Source organism: Ambystoma mexicanum, chromosome 10 (genome assembly GCF_040938575.1).
Source record: "Ambystoma mexicanum isolate Mex_15411 chromosome 10, UKY_AmexF1_1, whole genome shotgun sequence".
NCBI classification, from domain to species: domain Eukaryota; kingdom Metazoa; phylum Chordata; class Amphibia; order Caudata; family Ambystomatidae; genus Ambystoma; species Ambystoma mexicanum.
The window spans coordinates 1,502,754,558-1,502,775,525 of record NC_090932.1 but is presented as its reverse complement, the minus strand read 5'-3'; the positions used below and the strand labels follow the sequence as shown (position 1 = coordinate 1,502,775,525).

The 20,968-nt window shown below is 46.7% G+C and overlaps 1 protein-coding gene across 12 annotated transcripts in view; it reads left to right on the top strand.

The window, feature by feature from the left end:
- The window catches only part of PITPNM2 (phosphatidylinositol transfer protein membrane associated 2), a 1,944,277-nt gene that overhangs the window by 1,516,833 nt on the left and 406,476 nt on the right, over positions 1 to 20,968 (top strand). For 11 of the 12 annotated variants that reach the window (XM_069619653.1, XM_069619649.1, XM_069619650.1 and 8 more), the window contains one exon: positions 11,277 to 11,396. In XM_069619653.1, the coding sequence (XP_069475754.1) occupies positions 11,277 to 11,396 (120 nt within the window). The remainder of the gene's footprint in view (positions 1 to 11,276; positions 11,397 to 20,968) is intronic. The other variant, XM_069619654.1, reaches the window with a different exon arrangement.

The following is a 20,968-nucleotide window of genomic DNA, read 5'->3' as shown; positions in this document are numbered from 1 at the left end:
AAATAAACCTGCACTACGCTGTGGCACCCAGAAACACAAGAATGAACGTATGCGTGTCACACGCAGCCTAGAATGACCTCTGAAGGGGTACGCGACACACGGGGCGAGCACAGATGTTAAATACGTGCGCGACTAACCGTCTGCCAGGAACAAAAGCGTGAAAAATATGCGCGTGTGCGCGTTGGCAACACCCCCGCCAAAAGAAGAATTGTACGCTGTCTGAGGAGACAGGGCAACAGTAGAAGGGAACGCTGTTTGAGGAAACAGGCCCAGGAAAAATAGGAAAAGAGAAAAAGCTGTCAGAGGTAACAGGGAGTACGAACTGGAAACGCCGTGGAGTAAATCGCGTGTGAACCGACAAGAAGTACAGATTTCACCCACCCGCTCTCCACGAAAAGTACGTACAAGGAAATGACGTTCTACACGTACCTTTTATACACACGTCACAGACGCGCATACGCGATGAGGCCATTTCCACCAATCACGCGCTTTGACACTCGGACGTGTATCTCTTTTTTTTTTACATGCGCCATTCTCTACGGCCATGCGCATGACGTCACAGCTGCACATGGTGGCCTTTGGGCCAATGAAGTCGCATATGCGAGCACACATGGTAATACTGCACGTCAGAGTGTCATCGCGTGTAATCGGAGGGAAGTGAGCGTACACGCGATTGGCCTGGGTACGTGTATTTCTGGGGTGCGCAGGAAGTTTCACACGCGATTGGTGGAAATCCACGTGTGCTCTATCATCACGTGTAATGAGGGAAACACCCGCGCGCGTCACGTCACAGACGCGCTTACGCGCTAAGGGCCTTTGGTCCAATGAAATCGCATATGCGTGCTGACGTGCATACGCGCTAAGGGCCTTTCCTCGATTTACACGCAGACGTGCAGGATTTTCACGTGCCAAATCACTCCGTATCAAGCTGGCCACGCGTAAGCACACGGAAGACCATGCTCCTGCCCACAAGGCCGAATTACTGCCCCCCAGAGCCCCGAGCACGCTCCCACCTGCCATCTGCTGCTGCCTGACTGCCTGCTGCCCACGTGCCCTGCCATTTGCTGCCTGCACATCAGCCAGGGGTGCTGTTGCTGTGACCATCCCTGCTGGAACCGAAGACTCCTGACTGGGATTCCATCGCTCCACAGCCCAGCCCCAGGACCCAGTTGCCCACCCACTCCTGCCTCTGGGGTTGTCATGTCGGGCAATGCAACATCTGGCACCACTGACAACCCCTGGCCAGAGAGGCAGATGGGCACCAGCTTCAGTGCCAGGGAAGTTGATGTCCTGGTGGAGCAAGTCCTGGGGCAGTATGATGCCCTCTACGGAAGTGTGCGCACCGACAAGGAAGGACGGACTCGGATCTGGACAGACATCGTGACTGCCATCAACGCGGAGGGGGTGGCAGTCCGCGACGTCCAACATGTCAAGAAGCGCTGGGAGGACTTCAGGTCCAGGACCCTGAACAAGGCCATGCGCCTCTTGAAGGCAGCGGATGCTAAGGGGCGCCGGGGCCACTTGTCGGAAGATCAGATGAGGGTCCTGGAACGCATATCCCCAGCGCTCCACGTCCAGGTCCTTGAGAGGCAGACCCGTCTGGAGCAGAGCGGTAAGTGTACATGCATCATGATTGTAAGCTGTGCGTGTGGTGATGTGCCAGTAGTGTGCCGGTTGCACATCTGTTTGTATGGGGCCGAGTATCGGTGGGGGTGTACAGGACCGTGAGGCTAACACATGTGAGGGCTGTCATGTGTGAGACATGGATGGTGCTTGTGTGTGTAGGCTTGCATGCCAAATGCAGTTGTGTGGGCACACATGTTTGGATGAATGTGTATGTAGGTGGAGGTGGGGATTCCACTGGTGCTAGTGGTGCAGTGCAGGACCAGGGACAGGAGTCAGCACAGGTCGCTGCGGAGGTGCCTGTGTGCAATCCTGTCCCTGATCCTGTCACTGCATCATCTTGCACCAGCAGGGATGCCTACGTCCAGACCCGTTTTCAGGCAGGGGATGAGCTCACGACAACTGGCCTTCCTCTGCCTGCGGACTTGGCTATCCGGGTCCGGGTTGAGCCTGTCCTGACTGGTGTGGCGTTGCGTCAACGGGCCATGCGAGGTAACCTGCAGTCTTTTCATGAGGAGACTGCACGTCATCTCGAATGGCTCGTTGACCGCGTCGGCCTACTGGGACAGGTCACCCAGGCCGGATTCCTCCGTTTGATGGGGCTTGCTACGACCCCCTCCTCAACTGAACCCCCTATTCGCCAGTCCTCCGTGCCATCTTCCCACCCATCAGTCACCTGGGTGCCCTGTGGAGCAGCCTCTGACGGTGCGGCCAGGCTGGTGGAGGAGGCATCCCTGCCACAGTCAGGAGTCGGACGTCCAGCAGGGGTGGCCACATCAACGACTGCACCCCAGCCAGCGGAGGATGTGCAGCAGCAGGGGGCAGTGCACGGGCAGAGGCACAGCAGCAGCAATGTCGTGGGAGCCATGATGGCTCGGGGCCTTCCACATCGGAGGGGCAGGCATCGGCCGGAGGGCAGGAGGACCCAGGACGGGAAGTGTCTTCTGTGTGGCAGCGGTTGGGCCACGCCATAGATGCGGAGCGGCAGCGGGCGGAAGAGGCACGGCTCACGATGGTCAGGGCGGAGAACTCCATGCGGAGGGCCCTGAGGCGTGCCGAGTGCCTCGAGGCAATCCGCAGGGAGTTTGGGGGGAACATGTGGACGGCCCTGCGGACCCTCAGGGCCATGGAGGAGGAGCGCCTCTGGGACATTGAGCAGGAGTTCGATGATGCCCTGGCCCGGAACATCCCGAAGTGAGCCGTCGGACTAGCCCGCTGCCCTTGTAAATAGTTATATAGTTAGTGTTAGGTTTCCTTTGGTTTAGCATTTTTTTTGGACTTTTTGGACAATGGGCCACATTTTTGTATATAGTTATTTTTTTTAGGTAGTGTTATTAGATAGGTTTCATTTCTTCGGTTTGGATCATGGACCCTGGATTGTTTATCTGTACATAGTTGACTTTTGGATTTTCAATTTTTATTATGATTTCGCCATGGAGCAATGGTTTTCGATTTTAATTTTCCATTGGATTTACTTTTGTGGACTGTGACTTTGGACACCTTTCCTTTGCATTATGATTTGTGGTTTTGCATTATTTCACAGACCTGCTGTTTTTTTTTAATTTCTATTATTTGTTTATTTTTGATTCAATTTATGTTGCTTTTAATACATATTTTTTCTTCAAAGTTCAATGTGTAGTATCATCTCATTGGTTTCATGCATATCATGATATGGGTTTTGACATTCACTGACACCCATTGGGTGTATGTGAGGGACATGTGTTCATTTCCAAACTTGCAATTCGGCTTCTATCATGTTTTTGCCATTTCTAAGTTGGTGGATGCAATACTCGGGTGGGTGTTTGCCATTTGGAGGCTGACCATAAGGGCCAGGAATCTACATTGTGGTGACATGTTGGCTGGGAGACATGAGTGAGGGCCTGGTGGAGGCTGCCCATGCACTGCTGGGGGGTGGGGGTGCAGGGAGACATGAATGGGGGCCTGGTGGAGGCTGCCCCTGGTGGCTGGGGGGTGGGGGTGATAGGGGACATGAGTGGGGGCCTGGTGGAGGCTGCCCCTGGTGGCTTGGGGGTGGGGGTGGTGGGAGACATGAGTGGGGCCCTGGTGGAGGCTGCCCCTGGTGGCTGGGGGGTGGGGGTGGTGGGAGACATGAGTGGGGGCCTGGTGGAGGCTGCCCCTGCACTGCTGGGGGATGGGGGTGGTGGTAGACATGGGTGGGGGCCTGGTGGAGGCTGCCCCTGGTGGCTGAGGGGTGGGGGTGCAGGGAGACATGAGTGGGGGCCTGGTGGAGGCTGCCCGTGGTGGCTGGGGGTGGGGGTGCAGGGAGACATGGGTGGGGGCCTGGTGGAAGCTGCCCCTGCACTGCTGGGGGGTGGGGGTGGTGGGAGACATGGGTGGGTGCCTGGTGGAGGCTGCGCCTGCACTGCTGGGGGTTGGGGGTGGTGGGAGACATGGGTGGGGGCCTGGTGGAGGCTGCCCCTGCACTGCTGGGGGGTGGGGGTGGTGGTAGACATGGGTGGGGGCCTGGTGGAGGCTGCCCCTGGTGGCTGGGGGGTGGGGGTGATAGGGGAGCAATTTCAACTAATAAGATCCGACATTAACCAAGCGCTGGCCGAAATCAAGCAGGAAGTGGGTCATCTGGGCGAGAGAACAGACATAGTCGAAAAAGGCCTGCAGGAGATAGGCAGAGAGACCACGGAGACCAGCGAAGCTATCTAGAGGCTCGACATGGCAACGCAGAACCTGGAAATACGAATGGAAGACATGGAAAACAGGTCTCGACGGATCAACATCAGGTTGAAGCTCCTGCCGGAGACGGTGCAAGATAGGGACCTGAAGGAAACGATTCAAGGAATCTTCGCGGAACTATTGGGCGAGTCCTCACCGGATCGAATCGAACTGGACAGGGTTCACAGAGTGGGTTCCCTCAATAGGAACCCGAAGTCTAGGCCACGAGACGTGTTAGCAGCATTTACAAGATATGCTCAAAAAGAGGCAGTACTCAAGGCCGCTAGACAAAAAGAGCCGATATCCTTTAATGACCAACGTATCGAGCTGTACCAGGATCTCGCCAGCTGCACCTTGCTCAAGAGGCGACAATGGAGCCCCCTTAACCTGAAGCTCAAAGAAAAGAGGATCAGATATAAGTGGACCTTCCCATTTGGACTTGTATTCGATTGAGCTGGTTCTCAGAAGCGGATAACCATGATGCAGGAAGGTGCAGACCTGCTCCAACTTGAACTGAACCAAGAACTGGTCGAGGAATCGAGGATGGCGGGCCCGAGCGGCCCCTCGGAGGCAAAGAGCGGTGCCCGAGCCAGGACACGGGAATGGTCGCTAGTTGGGGAGGGTAAAAGGAGAAGGCCGGTGCAGCGGAGGTCCCCTGGGAAGGGAACTGATGCGGAACCAGTGGCGGTGGAGTGAGCCGGACCAGAGGAGATCTAATCGGGTACTTAAATAAGTTCAGGGGGTGGTGGACACAAAGGCATTTTTGTAAACAAGGAGGGGAGAGGGGTGTTAAGAGCCAACATCATGGGATCATCAAGGGCGAGGAAGCCTAGGGGTGGGGGGAGGGACGCGGGAGGACCAAGTTTTAAGGTCATCAGGGGTTGGGGGGGCGGGGGAAAGGGAGAGGGGGGATCCTCAGGTGCTGCACGAGGGACGAACTAGAAGTGGCCCACGCACCCGGGCAACAGGCATGGGGCAAATGAGTGGGAGTGGAGAACTGTCGGAGGGTCTTGAACGGCGGGGACAATTGTCTAACTACAATTCAAGTGGGTAACGCACAACGTTAGGGGCCTAAATACCCAGCTGAAAAGGAAAAAGCTGGAACAATTTACGAAGTGGGGAAAACCAGACTTTCTGGGGTTACAAGAGACACAGGGTCGCTTAAGGCTAAGAGGGTTTGACCAGGTGTTTCAGGCGTCTGGTCCCACGAAATCGGGGGGGTGGGGGGGTGGCGCTGGCCATCAGGGGCACGGTGAACTTCCTCTTAGAAGACACCCTAAGGGACAAAGAGGGTAGGTTTATTGTGGTAAAAGGCACAATTGCGGAAGAATCGTACACGATAGGGGTGATTTATGCGCCCAACACAGGACAAGACCCCTTCCTCTGTGATCTCATGGGGAAAATAGGTTGCTGGGCAAGAGGCCATATAATCATAATGGGGGACCTGAATATAGCTTGGAACTAGATTAAAGACAGGTCAGGAGGGACCAAAAGCCGTGGGGGAGGGGCAGTAGCTTCAGTGGAACTCCGGGACAAAGTGGAGAGCATAGGGCTGAGGGATGTCTGAAAGGAATTGAGGGGGGATGAGGAGGGCTACACATTCCTTTCTGAAGTCCATGGGACCCAGTCCAGAATTGACTACATCTGGATCTCGGCCAACCTGGTGGGTAAGGTAAAAGAGATAGAGTTTGGGCCCATGGGAACTGGGAAAGAGGAGAAGGGAGCTGTGGGGCTGGAAATACCCGAACATCTGCTGAGGGACCCTGTGGTAAGAGAGGAGATAGAGGGCAAGATGAGAGAGTTCTTCGACAATAACAAGAGAGGGGACACGAGGGAAGATACAAGATGGGACGCATTTAAGGCCACACTGAGGGGGGAAATTATAGCAGCTAGGGCACAGAGACCAAAATAGCTACAGGCCTTGGAGTCCCGGCTGGAAGCGGAAGTTGAGGAAGCGAGAGGCAGGGTAGCGGCGAACCCCAGCAGGATTAACCAGAAGGGCTATAGGAGGGCAATAGGACATCTGGAGATCCTTAGGACCAAAAAAGCAGAGGGGGCCATGCTCTTTGTGAGGCAAAAATTCTATGCAAGAGGGAATAAGGCGGATGCCCTGCTAGCCCGCCTCCTTCGGGGAGCGGCCTCTAGAAACTCAATCACGGCGCTAAACTCAGAAAAGGGGGAAAGGGTTACCCGAATAGAAGACATCCAAGAGGCCATGGCCGTTTTTTACGAGACCTTATATGCTTCACAGCACCCCTGCGGCCAAGCTCAAGAGAAATTCCTGGAAAGGGTTAACTTACGTAAAATCGAGGGGGATGCCCAGATTGCTCTACAACAAAAGATAACAGAGGAGGAGGTGAGGGGGGTTATTCGGAAGCTGGCCGCGGGTAAGGCCCCTGGCCCCGATGGGTAGACTGCGTCCTTTTATAAGACCTATGCGGGCGTGCTGGTCCCACACCTGACCTACCTTTTCAACTCCTTTTTGGACAGTGGGCAAATCACCCCGTCCATGAAAGAAGCCAAGATGTCCCTGATTCTGAAGAAGGGCAAGGACCCCCTTGAAAGATCCTCCTATAGGCCAATAGCGCTCATTAACGTAGACGCAAAGATCTACACTAAGATCCTGGTGAACAGGCTCGAGGGGCTCCTCCCGGATTTGATCCATCAGGACCAGGCGGGATTCGTAAAGGGGAGGCAGACAGCGGATAATATCAGAAGGGTGGCCCACCTGGTGGGAAAGGCAGAAAAGACTTGCAGACCGGCAGCACTCCTATCCCTAGATGCTGAAAAAGCGTTTGACCGGGTGGAGTGGTCCTTCCTCTTTAAAACCATGGAAAAGATGGGGTTGGGAGGCGCTTATTTACAGATGGTCAAGGCGAACTATCAGGGCCCACAAGCGAGGGTGGTGGTAAACGGGTCTCTTACTAGACCATTCCAACTCCAAAGAGGAACAAAACAGGGATGTCCCCTATAACCCCTGCTATACTCAATTTACCTGGAGCCCCTCCTACAGGCAATATGGGAATCGGAAGGAATACAGGGAATATCGTTTGGCGGCAGGCACCACAAGGTGGCGGCCTTTGCAGACGACATGTTGCTCGCCCTGACCAATCCCATAGAGTCGAGCACACAAGCTAGGTTATTGCTAGAAGACTTTGGGGAAGCATCCGGACTACGCATTAACATGCACAAGTCCGAATTGATGGACCTAACATTGGCAAGGGAGGAGCTAAAGGGGACGACGCCCTTTACCTGCCGACCGGGAGGAATCACGTACCTGGGGGTGAGAATCACTCCGGCTTTGACCGGATGGTACGCAGCAAACTACCCCCCACTCCTGCAAAGAATTAAGAAAGATCTCTGCAAGTGGGGGAACTTGAGGATCTCCTGGTTGGGGAAGCTAGAGGCACTTAAAATGGTTACCCTGCCGAGGCTGCTTTACCTCTTCCAAGCTATCCCTCAAGCGGTCCCAGCTAGCTTCTTCAGGGAGCTCCAGGTAATAACAAACGACTTCATATGGGAGGGAAAAAGGGCAAGGGTGAGTAGGATGCAACTTATGGCCCCAAGAAAAGGGGGGGGGACTAGCTCTTCCCAACTTCCGTCAATACTACGAAGCAACCCAACTAAGGGTGATCAGGGAATGGCTGAGGGAGGGGAAAGGAAAACACTGGGTTCAGATGGATAGAGCGGTTACGCGACACAAACTGGGAGAGGTTCTGTGGCTACCCAGAAAGCACCGCCCGGGCCATATGTACCTTAGCTCGATCACTAAACTAGTGGCAGATTTTGGGACAGACTGGTCCAACGAAAGGAAATTACAACCTTCCCGTCTCCTTTCACCCCCATCTTCAATAATAAAAACTTCACCCCCGGGTTGGAAAAAGGGGCATTCCGGAACTGGCGGGAGGGGGGTTGCCGCTGGATGCGGGACATGTTTATAGGAGGGGATATCAGTTCTTTTGTAGATTGTAAAAAGGATTTCGCACTGTGGGAGGGCGAACGACTGAGATACTCACGACTTCGACACTGGCTTCTACACCCCATAAATAAAGAGGCGGCCACTAGATCACCGACCCCTTTTGAAAAATTCCTGATGACCAATGACGGTTCAAAAGGCCTTATTTCACAGCTTTACAAGATCTTGGATGAGGCTACCCCGAGGCCGCAATGGGCATACATGGGAAGGTGGGAAAAAATTCTGGGCAGGGAAATAGAGAAGACAGAGTGGGAAAATCTTTGGAGGAAGATCCCCAAACTAGGGAGAGCCTCACAAACCCGGGAGGCCTGGTATAAGATATTATATGGGTGGCACTATACCCCAGCTCGGCTATGCAGGATCTACCCGGACTCATCAGGAACTTGCTGGAGGGGATGCGCCCAGCAGGGCACTGCGGAACACATTTGGTGGCGATGCCCAAAAATAGTCCCGTTCTGGGGAGACATCAAGCAGGCGATGGAACAAGTGTTTGGGGCAGAGGGAGGCATACCCCCAGAATGGTCACTACTAGGCTTGAGGCCAGCAGAAGAGCCGACGGGCTCGAGGGGCAGGGAAAGAGCGAGGTTGATGCTCACTCTGGCAGCAATGACAATCATAGCCCAAAAATGGAAGAATTCGATCAGACCAATGTTTCAAGACTGGCTGCGTAAAGTGTGGGAGATAGTAGCGATGGAATGGGCCTCCTATGCAATGAACAACACAATACAAAAATTTGCGGGCGAGTGGGGTGAGGTCCTTTCCTTTCTCGGAGACGATTTCAGGATTGGATGGCGCCCGCAACGTCTAAGACTTCTGGACCTGGAATAACCCCGACTAGACACTTTGTGGTGACAGGGAGCTATGGAGACTTTGGAACAGCACCTGGGGGAGGGGGGAAGGAAGGGAGGGGGGAGTTATGGGGATTGCTAATGTTGTTGGAAAATTCAATAAAGAGAATTAAAAAAAAAAAAAGTATATGAGAAAAATGTATTATCCCCAAAAATGGTTAAAAGAGGTACCACTGCCACATCCTACCAGTGCTCCCCTGGAAAGTGGAACTTAACATACAAAAAAAAAATAAAGGGGAAACAATGTTTCCCTGCAGTACTCCCCATATGTTGGTTGTACTGCTACACTAAAAATGATACATATGGGGGATATACATCCCACTAGATTGGTAGACCGAAGGACTGATCAGGTCACCCAAATCAGTATTTATGACCACTCCTGGCCCAGTCCTTTGGCGAAGCCAAGCTAAACCTTTATGCCGTAAGGCCTCTCTTGACTCTTTCTCACATGGTTTCTCAATGTTAGTAATAATACAATTCCTACAGTTACTGATTAGTTTGAAGTTCCTTTCCTTCGAGGCTTTAATGAGATTCTCTATGCATCTTTATGTGTTTCAGCTGAGAGTGTCCTCTTTGGTGTACTCTGCCGCATTCGGGGTTCAGCACTGTGATCGGGTTCTATTTGTGAGTGCACCTGTGACTGGTTTAGGATTGGAGGCTGAACTAAGTCTATAAGTAGCCTGTCTGCCATTGTGAATCCTAGTTCTTCCTCTTTGCGACCCTCCGTGGGACGGTCTGTGTTGAGATTTCTAGTGTGTGAATTCGAGGTTGTTAACACATTAGGTAACTAGGGAAAACTCTTTGTTTCTATTTTAGCTATTCACGCATGGTGAAATAGAAACATTGTATCCCCAGCATGTGTTTCTGTTGCCAGGAAATAATGGGTCTGTTTCTTAACTTCCTGTGTTGCATTCACCCTGTTTGGGGAGCTGCGATTTCGCCACAATATATCTGCAGAACCTGAGGATTCAGTGTGGGCTCTTCTAACTTTATGTAGAGCTGAAACTGCATCTAAACACATGCTGTAGTTGAGTGACTGGAAGATTTTCGCTCACAGAGGCAGTCAGCTTTTCCCAAGTCAGTGCTGCTGTCTGGCTTATAGTGAACAGCAGGTTCTGGGTTTGGGAGTCCTTGTCCATGCTCTCTGGAAATGCTGTGGCTCTGCAAGTGGTCAAGGCAGGTTTGGGCAGCCGCCCTGCTAGGGGTGCAAGCCAAAATTGTGGAAATATTGGTTTGGCCCTACTAGGGATCTGGGTGGTGGTCTGCATTTGTTGGTGCTGCAAAGATTGCAGGTGACCCTCTCCTGTCACTTGACAGCCTCCAAGGGAAGCATCTGCCCCATACCACCCGTGTGACCATGATCCCCCTGCTCACATGGCCCCCTGAGTCCCCACATTGGTTGTTCTCAGAACAAGATAAGGGACTTTGTCACAGTTCCTTAAACAAGTACATATTTGAAGTATGATCCACTACTGTATGTAAACCATTTCCATCCTCATAATCATTATGGAAATTGTATTACATAATGCGCACGGGATGGATGCAGTTTTCTTGAAATGTAGCCAATGTTATTCCAGTAAATCCTACACCATTACAATCATGATAACAGCAATCCTGTAATGAGGGAATGATCCTCAGATTACCACCAGCAGTATCAGTATTTAGATACAACAGTAGTCCTTAATAAAAATGTGCTTGGGCTGTAATGGGGTCTACAGCATTTTAAAATAAATAAATTGGTTTTGTTTCACACTAAGAACAAATAATATCTTCATCTCACCAAGGTTTCTAAAGAACTCCCTTGGATCACCTTTTCTGATAAACATAGACCGAAAGACGTTTGTGGCAGACTCACAGAGAACCATGTGAAATGGAAACCCAGAGATTAAATGCAAGACTTAGTTGAACTTTCTTCCATAAGTGAGGAATGGTTCCATCTTCTTGCTGCACAGTACTTATTATGTACAGTTTCCCCTAAAGTGATACACCTTGAGATTTCGTGGACCTATGTATGGACCTATCCAGTGACAATAATTTCAAATATACGGAACCAGTGTAGAATGGATTTTCATGTACTTCCTTTGACTAGGTGGCTTGGATTTAAATGTTCATGCCCTCGCCTGTCATCTTTTTTCTTGTAGGTCTGTTTGGTTGGTGATTGTGTCGGAGGAATCCTGGGATTCGATGCCTTATGCTACAGCAATCAAACAATTTCTGAGAGTCAAAACAGCAGTCGAAGAGGAAGTATTGTAAGTGTGCAGGTAATTCAATCCATACAAACCACCAGAATGTGTCTTTCTTAGATAAAGCAATTGATCCTTCTCCTGAAAATCACTTTTTGTGTCTTAAGTAAGCACTTCTAGTAGTCAGGAGTCAGAATTCATTTTAAATGCTTCTTTTTTAAATAGCTTTAATAGCTCGATGTAGTTAAAGACAAAGGCCAGTTACTTACCTTATGATTATCCTCAGATATTAAGGCATGTAGCTCAATGATGCTCCATAACCAACTTTCCTACCTCTTCTACAACCTGCACTACCGTACAGTGTGTAAATCAGAGGGGGTGTGGCTCCAGCTGGATGATTTTTCTGAAGGGTACGTCTGTGATGAAAAGCTCCATTTTGTGCAGATTGTTGAGCTGGTATCAGGCAGTTTATTTTTTCTCTGACCCTTGTCCATTAACTGAATCCATCAGACTTGGTGCTGGTGGTGCAGCAGGCAATACATCTGTCAAGCTTATGAAAGGGGTTGAAAGGATTATCTGCACAGAATAGGCAGTGGTAAATGTTGGGAAGAAGAGAGGGTATCCCCTAGACGATACCGAACAAGAACTAGACGCTAATAGAGTACATCCAGGGAGCAGGGGGGCGCACATACAGGAGGATGCGCGTTCACCTTAGTGCATGTGTTATAAGCTGTATGATAGATGCGGTGTGGACATCATCTTGGCAAGCGGCAGCCATCTTAGAAGTTACCCCCAAGCACAGCGAACAACACTTTCTGTATTAGATTAAGCCCCTTGCATAAGCGTGAACACCACCTTCATCCTGGACAGATCTCAGAAATCCACAACCTCCTCCCTCCATTGTTCAGAGAGCTACAGGCCCTCACGCCCTGGGAAGAATGCACCCTCCAAGGTCATGAAAAAGGAGCAGAGCAACTCTTGGCAGTACCATCCCACAAAGCAGATAGCAAGACCCTCCTGCCCCCAACGATCCGCATATGAGAAATACAGCCGTGTCAGGCTTTCATCCCATGACCCCAACATGCCACAGTATTATCCAAACCCAGACCACTGACCATAAAACATTTACACCCCTCGATCGATCACTAAGATCAGAAGGCAAGGCTATCACGCTTTCAGGAATGGGTCACGTGATTTGTGCAGCGAGGTGCTGGTTGGCAGCAGAATTATAGCTCAAAACTAAGGTGGAGGACGTTCGGAGTTGCTGATCTGTCATGGAACGAGTGAAGTGTGTGTGTGTTAGTGTGACCTCGGTTCTCCCCTTAGCCCATCCCTGTATCTGCCAAATGCATTGTTACAATCGTAAGAATAACATTGTGTGTTATAGTAGCTAATTAACCCCTGCCAAGGCTCCCCCCCCCCCAGTGACAAGGCCTTTTTGGTGATTTCAGTATGTCGCCATTCAATCCCTTTTAACTTTTTGGTTACATGAGATATCTCGGCCAAGTTTGGCCCCTTCTCTTCCCACATGTAGGCTGTCATAACGCCAGCAAGGAATCCTAGTTTGCTGTGTGGGGATTAGAGGTAATAAAGAAAAAAAAGAGAGAACATTTTAGTTTTTTTCAGGAAATGCCAATACAATGCCAATAAAATGATGTACAAAGAAGCCCTGTTTTTTTTTCCTTGTAAGAGCTAGGAACAAATGGTTTGCTGTGCTGAATTCGCCATTTTCCAGGTTGAGTGGAAACCAAAAAAATATATTTTTATATGGTTAACATCCGTTTTGTGAGAGGTAGGCGATTTTGCCCTTTTTCTTCCAATAGGACATGCGTGGACAGAATGGAAGAGGAGGGTAGGAAAGCTGAATGGGAAGACAGAAAGGCATATATTTCTGAAAAGTAGACAACATTCCAAGTTTAGGAAGGGGTGATTTGTGCAGGTTAGGCAACAACTATGTAGGGAAAATTCCATAGTATGGCGAAAAATCTGCAGCCTGGAGACTGGTTCAACCAACAGATCTACTTCTTTTTTATATTTTTTATTCATTTATTATGGTTTATACAAACCTTTTAAATACAAATCAAACAACACATCATCACCTTCAATCATCATTCTGTTAAGGATTTCAGTCAGGTGACACATACCTTGGTCTCAGCCTAGTATGCAGCACACGACTGAAATGCTTATGTTTTTATGTTGGATTCAATATTGAGATGGTACACCACTCATATCACACACCCTTTTCAAATATCCCGGGTCACAATGGACCATGAACCTGGCTGGTTGGTGAAATATAATATTCATTTATTTATTTGAAAATTCAAAAGAAATCATACACTTTTTAATATGGGGCAGCAATCACCAATGTGGTGATAATAACAATGAGAATGTGAGCATTGCACTGGGTTTAACTTACTAGTGGAACATATACACAGCACAGCAGAATAGGAGCAATTTTGGTTTAGGTAAGATAGCACTTAAGTTAGAATTTCCCCCTGCAATGTTCCCTCTACCCACAAATAATCAATTCTGAGTGGATAAACAGAAGCAGCAGGTAACCAGGAATGACAAATAGGAAACAGAAGTCAAATCTGCCCTTCCCTACCCAAATAAGAGAGAAAACAGATTTTAAACCCCTTGCAATGTTATAAAATGACACTCGGAAATGGACAATTAAATAATGAATGTGTGTGAAAAAAGCAAATATAATTCCTCACTAAAGCAACAATGTAAATACACTAATCAATCACAAAGAATGGATTACCAAGAAGGATACCGTTTGAAAATGAGTGGCAGGATTTAAAACATGTTGCAGCAAATGACACGTTGTAAACTTTGCAATCCCCTCCTGAAATTACCCAAACGGTTTTTAATAAAAACGGGTGAAATACACTGATTTGATTTTTGGTTGGGGGATAGCTATAGATCACAGGTACAATATGGAAGTGGAATTACGTTTCTAGCTGGTAAATTGAATGAGTTATGCAAGATCTAGAAAGGTACACTTTGCGTAAAATGGAGTGGTGAAAAAGGAAAGGAAATCAGTTTTGACAAGAACAGTTTTACTCTACACTAGAGCATTCAGGCTAGGCCACCAAAGAGGGACACAGTAAGCTCCAGGGTTAATGCGCGAGTTCAACCCTAGATCCTCAGCACCCAACCCTGGCGGAACCAGTCCAATCACTCGAAATGGGACTAAGGACTTAGGATTTACACAAGGCAGAATTCCTGAAGAGATGACGCTAGCACTAGAAATCAAGAGCAGGATTGCAAGAATGATTCTGACCGTTTGAACAAGGTATCAGGATAAGGATAGGGTGGCTTAGAGAGTGGGGTGAGGACAAAGACAAGTTAGGCTATGAGTTTAGATGGGGTGGCAATTGATACTCACAGTCCACTTTTCAGTTTTTGGATTTTGGACAGTCAACGGTTCAGTCACTACACGGCAGGGTGCCTGGCAAAACAGCTGGGCAGTTCTGGTCGCCGGGTAGCACTTCGGGACTGACAATTCAGGTCATTGGATACTACAGGTTACCTGGATGGCAGGATTGCAGAAAGCATGCAGTTAGTGGGATCAGGATGCTTCCCAAAAACACCACAGTTTTCCCCTTTGGTTATTTGGGAATTTTATGGGGTTTTCAGAATTTGAGGCCTTGCTGGGAATGGTCAGCAATGCTTGGGTTTTGCTGCAGTGGGCCCTGGAGTAGGGTCAGCAATGTTTTGGCCTTGTAGTTGGAGTCTGGAGTCTGGATGGATGGAAAAGGAACACAGAGCAGGAAATCAGGAAGAGTGTCTGTGTCTAGAGTCTTGTCAAGTACCCCTATTTATAGTGCATAATGACATCATCAAAGTATAGGCTGGGCAGGTTTAACTACGCACACCCCTAAACTACTTGGATTGGGCAGGGGTGCTAGTCTCCGCCTTGGTCTCAACTGGTTGGATTTCCAAGGGAATGATGTCAGATTTATGAGGTGAGTTTTACAATGTCCAAAAACTCCCACCTTTACTTTACATCTGATTTGACCAAAAACAGACATTTATACCATTGCAATCTCTTAGTAAATTATATACAGAGGTTGCATATTGTGTGCAGCACATGTTAGTCCAATCCTCAAGTCTGTGGGACCTTGTTTCACCCTTCTGATACATTTTGGTAACTTTTAGCATTTAAGATTCGGCCTAAAATTCCAGAAATGTATACACAGATCCAAATTATCCCAAGGGATGCATGCACAAAATGTATTTTTGCAACATTGATACTTTTTGATGTATCCTCAATACTTTGCCCTTTATGTCCCCAATGTGTCAGTGTCTTCTACCATGTCTCAAAAGAAAACACAAAAAAATCACTTTTAAACTGCAACATTTTTACATTTTTTCAAAGTCTTGCTGCAAAGATAGAAGTCTTTAAAGTTTATTCTTGAAATAGTCTTTGGAACAAATGGCAGTCTTTGTTCCTGGGTCAATTATTTTTTCTGTCCTTCAACTGCTGCCAACTGTCATTTCCTTTAGAGCATGGTGGGGGTTTCTCCCTTGATTGAAGTTATATTGCCCCATGACACTTCAGACTTCCTTCCCTGGGAGCTTCATTGTTTTAGTCCCAGCAGAGACAAAAGTCTGTTCAACACCATAATTATCAGGGCGTTGTCAGTATCTGCTGAGAGAGAGCCCTTCTTTTGGTGCCACCCCTCTAAGCAGAAAATCGGTTTTTCAACTTGCAGCTCCATCCACCATAGTTTTAATCTTTAATTTCTGATCTTAGATCCAGAATTAAAGCAAGCCGGTTGCATACAATAACTAACCCATGTTATCTAGTCTCACCATCAACAAACCCATTCATTTTGCTAAGGACTGGCAGGCTTTCATTCACCAGTGTGCTGTTCCAAAACACAGGCATTTGTTTTTCTTTAATTTGGAAAAGCCAATTTTTTTACAAGTGGTGCAGCTGGCCTTTCCTTCTTAAATTCAACTTTTCATCTCCAGCAGATTCACACACTGCTTTGCAGCTATAGTTATTCTCTTGAAATGCTGGAACTGTTCTGCAGCACAGATACATTGACACAGATATGGCTCAGCTAGTTAGAGTCTCTCTCTCTGAACAGCTGAGTTGTGGATACTTTTGCAAGGAAAATGAACGTGTTTCCTGTGTAAGTAAAAGTAAAGTTCCTAGTTCATTTATTTAGAGTCGGTTTGACTGGGCTTGTCAATTCAGAATCATGCCTGGTTTTTCTGAGGCACAGTGAAACACACACGGCTTGGTAGGGCTTTTCAATCACAGTGGCTTTAAGAAACAGAGGGAATTTTGCGTCATAGTCGCATTTCTTTTCTTAAAGGTGAAAAAGGGTTTCTTTTCAATGGGGATTTTGGCTTTTGCAGCAAGCAACGCTGATTTTTCCACTTTCTTCCTTTTATTTATGTCGGAACACACTGGCAATATCCTTCAATGTGCCCCCTTTGTTGCATCCTGCCCGATGTGTGCTTGGCAGGACGGTGCAGCCATTTTTATTGTTGTTGCTAAACAGAGTTTTGAGCAATGGCGCTCACAGGAGCCAGCGCAACCATTTTGTGGTTTCTGCGCAAATGCAGCTTAGTGATGTGGGGTAATGCTGTTGAGTGGGTCAATATATCCTACAATTCAAACAATGTAAATTAATCATACATGTTTTTCATAACCTAGCAGCTTCATTCCAGTTGGACATCTTCCAGTGTTTTCTCCAAAGTTTTCATTGCTGCCAGGGTTAAGCTCACATCAGCTCCACCTACGATCCTGTTCCGCCATTCCTCTGTGCATAGTGAGGTCATTCTGCTAACAAAGTTTCCCAGGTAAGGTGTTCTCAGATGTCTCAGTGCAGGGCAACCAATCAATAGATGTTGAGAAGTTTCACGCGCCTACATCTTCTTGCAGATTCTACAGTATGAGGGACAATATTTCACCCGTTAGCAGTACGTTGAGCCTAAATCAGATAAACATATCGTGATAGCGTCTTGATGGAAACTGTTTTAGAAAGCCAGGCACGTCATTTAGGGCTCGTCTTTCAACGATTTTCAAAATGCACATTTGATTTGCCGATTTCTTGGCTTGCGTTTATATCCAGTCATGGTCTTTTAACTTTCTTTTGACCGCGTCTGGATTCTTTTTCAACATATCTGTTATTGCCCCTATTTATTTAAGGCAGGTTAAGCACTTATCTTTCCAAAGATCCAACAAGTCTTCTCTTCTTCCATTAATTGCCGTTCTTAATAGTTCAAAAGGTGGAGAGTGGTCCTTTAATATACATTTACTTAGTAAGGGAAAGGATTTCCATAGCACTTGTGATTCCATTGACTGGAGTCCCAGTTTGTGTATGATTGTGCTAATTGGTAATCCCCTAGTTGTACACAAGACCTTTCTCCGAAAGAGACCCTCCAAGGCTGGCCATGTCTTCCAGGACAAGTTTAGTAATGCTTCCACTCCATATGTTAGCACAGGTACCACCTTCTGCTTGTACAATACAATCACTGGAATCAGTGTGTACCTTCCATATTTGTTAGTGATAACCTTAGCCTCTGCAGTTAGCCTTCTTAATGCTGTATCTCAAGCCATTCTTTCTCATTCATATTAAAGAAGGCCTAGATAAACAATGGATCTAACCTCATTCAGTTGTTGCCCCCCAATTTGCCAGTTAAAAGGCCTCTTAGTTCTTCTGCACTTCCCCTGCGTGGTTCCTAGATACAAAACACAGTTTTTAAAAATATGTATCCTTAAATTGGTGTCACTGGTATATTCCTCAAAGGTATTCAGTCTTCTTTGCAATCCAATTCTGGCCTGATCGATAATAACCTTGTAATCTGCATAAAGAACCCACGCAATATGTTGGTTAGCTATTTTTGGGGGGGAATCCTGCAATAGATTTATGAGATTCAGGAAAGTCTGATAGATATAGGTTGAACAATATAGAGGCAAGAGGTCAGCCTTGCGTTAGCCCTCTGTATGTTGGTATTTTGGCTGTGACGTAACCTTGGTTGTTCAACCTGATCTGAATGGTTGTGTCAGAATATAGCATCATAATAGCCTCTAACAAATCTGGAGGAAATTGCCATTCTTTTAATTTGTGCCACAATCTGCTCCTATCCACACTATTGAAAGCTTGTTCAAAGTCGATAAATGCAAGCAAGTACTTTTTTTTGTGTGCAAAGCCCTCAGCTTTAGAATATTGAGAATGAAGAGATTTAAAGTTTTGCCAATACCTTTGATGAACCCTGTTTGACGCGGGTCTAGGCGACCGCTTTCCTTGGCCCATATGGTTAACTCTCGTAGTAGGATCGAGCTAAATATTTTGCTCAAGACATCAGACAGGGCTATTTATAGTACATGAAGATGGAATTATTTTGTGTTGCATAATGCTTTTAAATAACGTTGGCACAAATTTGGCCCAAAGGTCTGGAGTTTCTTTCAGTATACAGTTGGTTAAACCACCCGGGCCTGCCGCTCGCAACACTTTTGATCTGCCAGTCATTATCACGATGTCCTCTGCAGCTTGGAGACTGGTTCTACCAACAGAACTACTTCTGGTCTGAATGTTTTCAGGAAATGACAATAGAGGAACTATATGTTCGTCTCATCAATGATTTAGTAAATTCACAGCTCAGATGAAAGGTTCTTAACTCCAGTTTTCTTTTGCAGAAAATGGGGAAACTGTTTTTTACTCAACTCTATACACGTAGAGGAACTTCCGTCGTGCTTGTCTTTTTTCTTTCCTAACTGCATTATTCCCTATTTTCCCCAGCGATTCTGACTATTATTGTTCTTATCAAACTATGTATAAACTAACAATTGCAATCGTATCATATACTCCTCTTTCTTCTGGGCCTCTAACAGATTTTTAGAAAAACATGCTCAATGTATAGCCACATACAGAAGATATGATTTTCCAAATAAAACATAATATGACTTAAACATCCACTTTAAAAGTTCACTAAAACAAACTTGTTCGTGCTTTACCCTTGTTTTCTTAGTTCCTTTGAAACCGTGGCCTTCTCTTTGCAGACAGCAACATCAAGCTTAAAAAAACTGTGTTTTTATATGGTTTAAATCAAGCAAATTTCATTTCCACACAAAAAAAACATATGTACAAACAGAACCAACTTGACGGTCTTGAAAACATTACAATATTAGAAAATAGTACTCCTAATGCAATGTGATTCCCTTTTGAATTTCATAATATGTTATGTATACCTCTGGTCCATGTGCCTCTTCTAATTCCATGGTTTGAGTACATTCCTTGAATAGAATAATCATTTAAAAAAAGAATGTCAATTGTACCGAAAATGTAAATCTTTCATCGCACAGAGCACTTCCACACAGTGTACTTTAAAATGATCACGACCCATATTCTTAAGGTTTGTTGTTGTAACATAAATAGAAAATTCATATGAACAATCCCTCAAACAGTACGTGTGATTTGGTCGTATAATACATTTCAGATTTTACCTGATAACCTTCTGGTTCACCCTGCAAAACATAGTGATTATAACGTTGCCTTCAAATGTAGTTTGCTTTGTTTCCTTTGTAATCTATTCTGCATTAGGGAGGAAGTGTAACGTTAGAACCAAAATCAAAAAAGTTTGAAACAGTGCAAGTTTACATGCATTTCAGTCTCAAAGTACATCCTTTCTAGGATTTACTTTCATTCTAGCAAGGGAACTGTAAGTACGCATACCTCATACTCTGGACCTGTTGCAACAGAGGAAGTGATTGTAGTCGAAGTTCCGGCATTCCCCTATAACATAAATATCAATAAATCCAAAATCATCCAGAACGTGTTAGCTGGTGATTGAAAAGTTGTGTATCCCAACCAATTAAAATACTTAGAACTAATTGTTACAGCACGAGAGACTGCTGACTATATTGAAGGAAAATGTTATCCAGCTCAGAGCGCAAATCCATTATTTAGCTCATCGTTGGGTGAAATCTTCAATCATCCCTGTGATTACTATTTTTTACGAATGGAAGGTGGTCAGTGCATTGATGTATGGTTTAGAGATTCATCCTCTGTTGGACAATTATGACTTATCAAAGTGTGACGGTTTGCTATGGAGAAAAATACTGGGGCTTCCAACATGTTTACCTGCAGTTGTAATCCGTTATGAGCTGGGCTAAAATCATTGAATTTTCATTGATTAGGGAAGAAGCTAAATATTTGTATGAATTTACTCTAATCTCCCGAAAACACTTTATATGAACTGGTTGGTAAGAGTTTGTTGGGGTGATCCCTTATTATGTAATTAACTGTGAAGCTTATAAACTCAAGAAAGGGATGACGCTTTTGGAGTTACTAGAAAACTTGGGTCATGCTAAACAGCTCTTGATACGGCAGGACTGGTGTGAAAGTTGTAATGCCGTCAGTAGCCTTAACCATTATGTTAATTTGCACAATGAATGTAAGAAAATTGGAGATACGAGTATGTACCTATTTAAATCTCCCTGCCCAACTCTGAGAAGGAAGGTAATGAAATTCTGATTCAATCTATTGAACACAAAATTACAGCAATGTATCCTGTCTAAATTACCACTCGATGAAGCCCTCTGTAGATTTTGTAGTGCGGAGTATGAATCCCTTAGACACTTTGGGCCTCATCACGGGTTGGGCTGTAGCCCTTAAATTTTGATT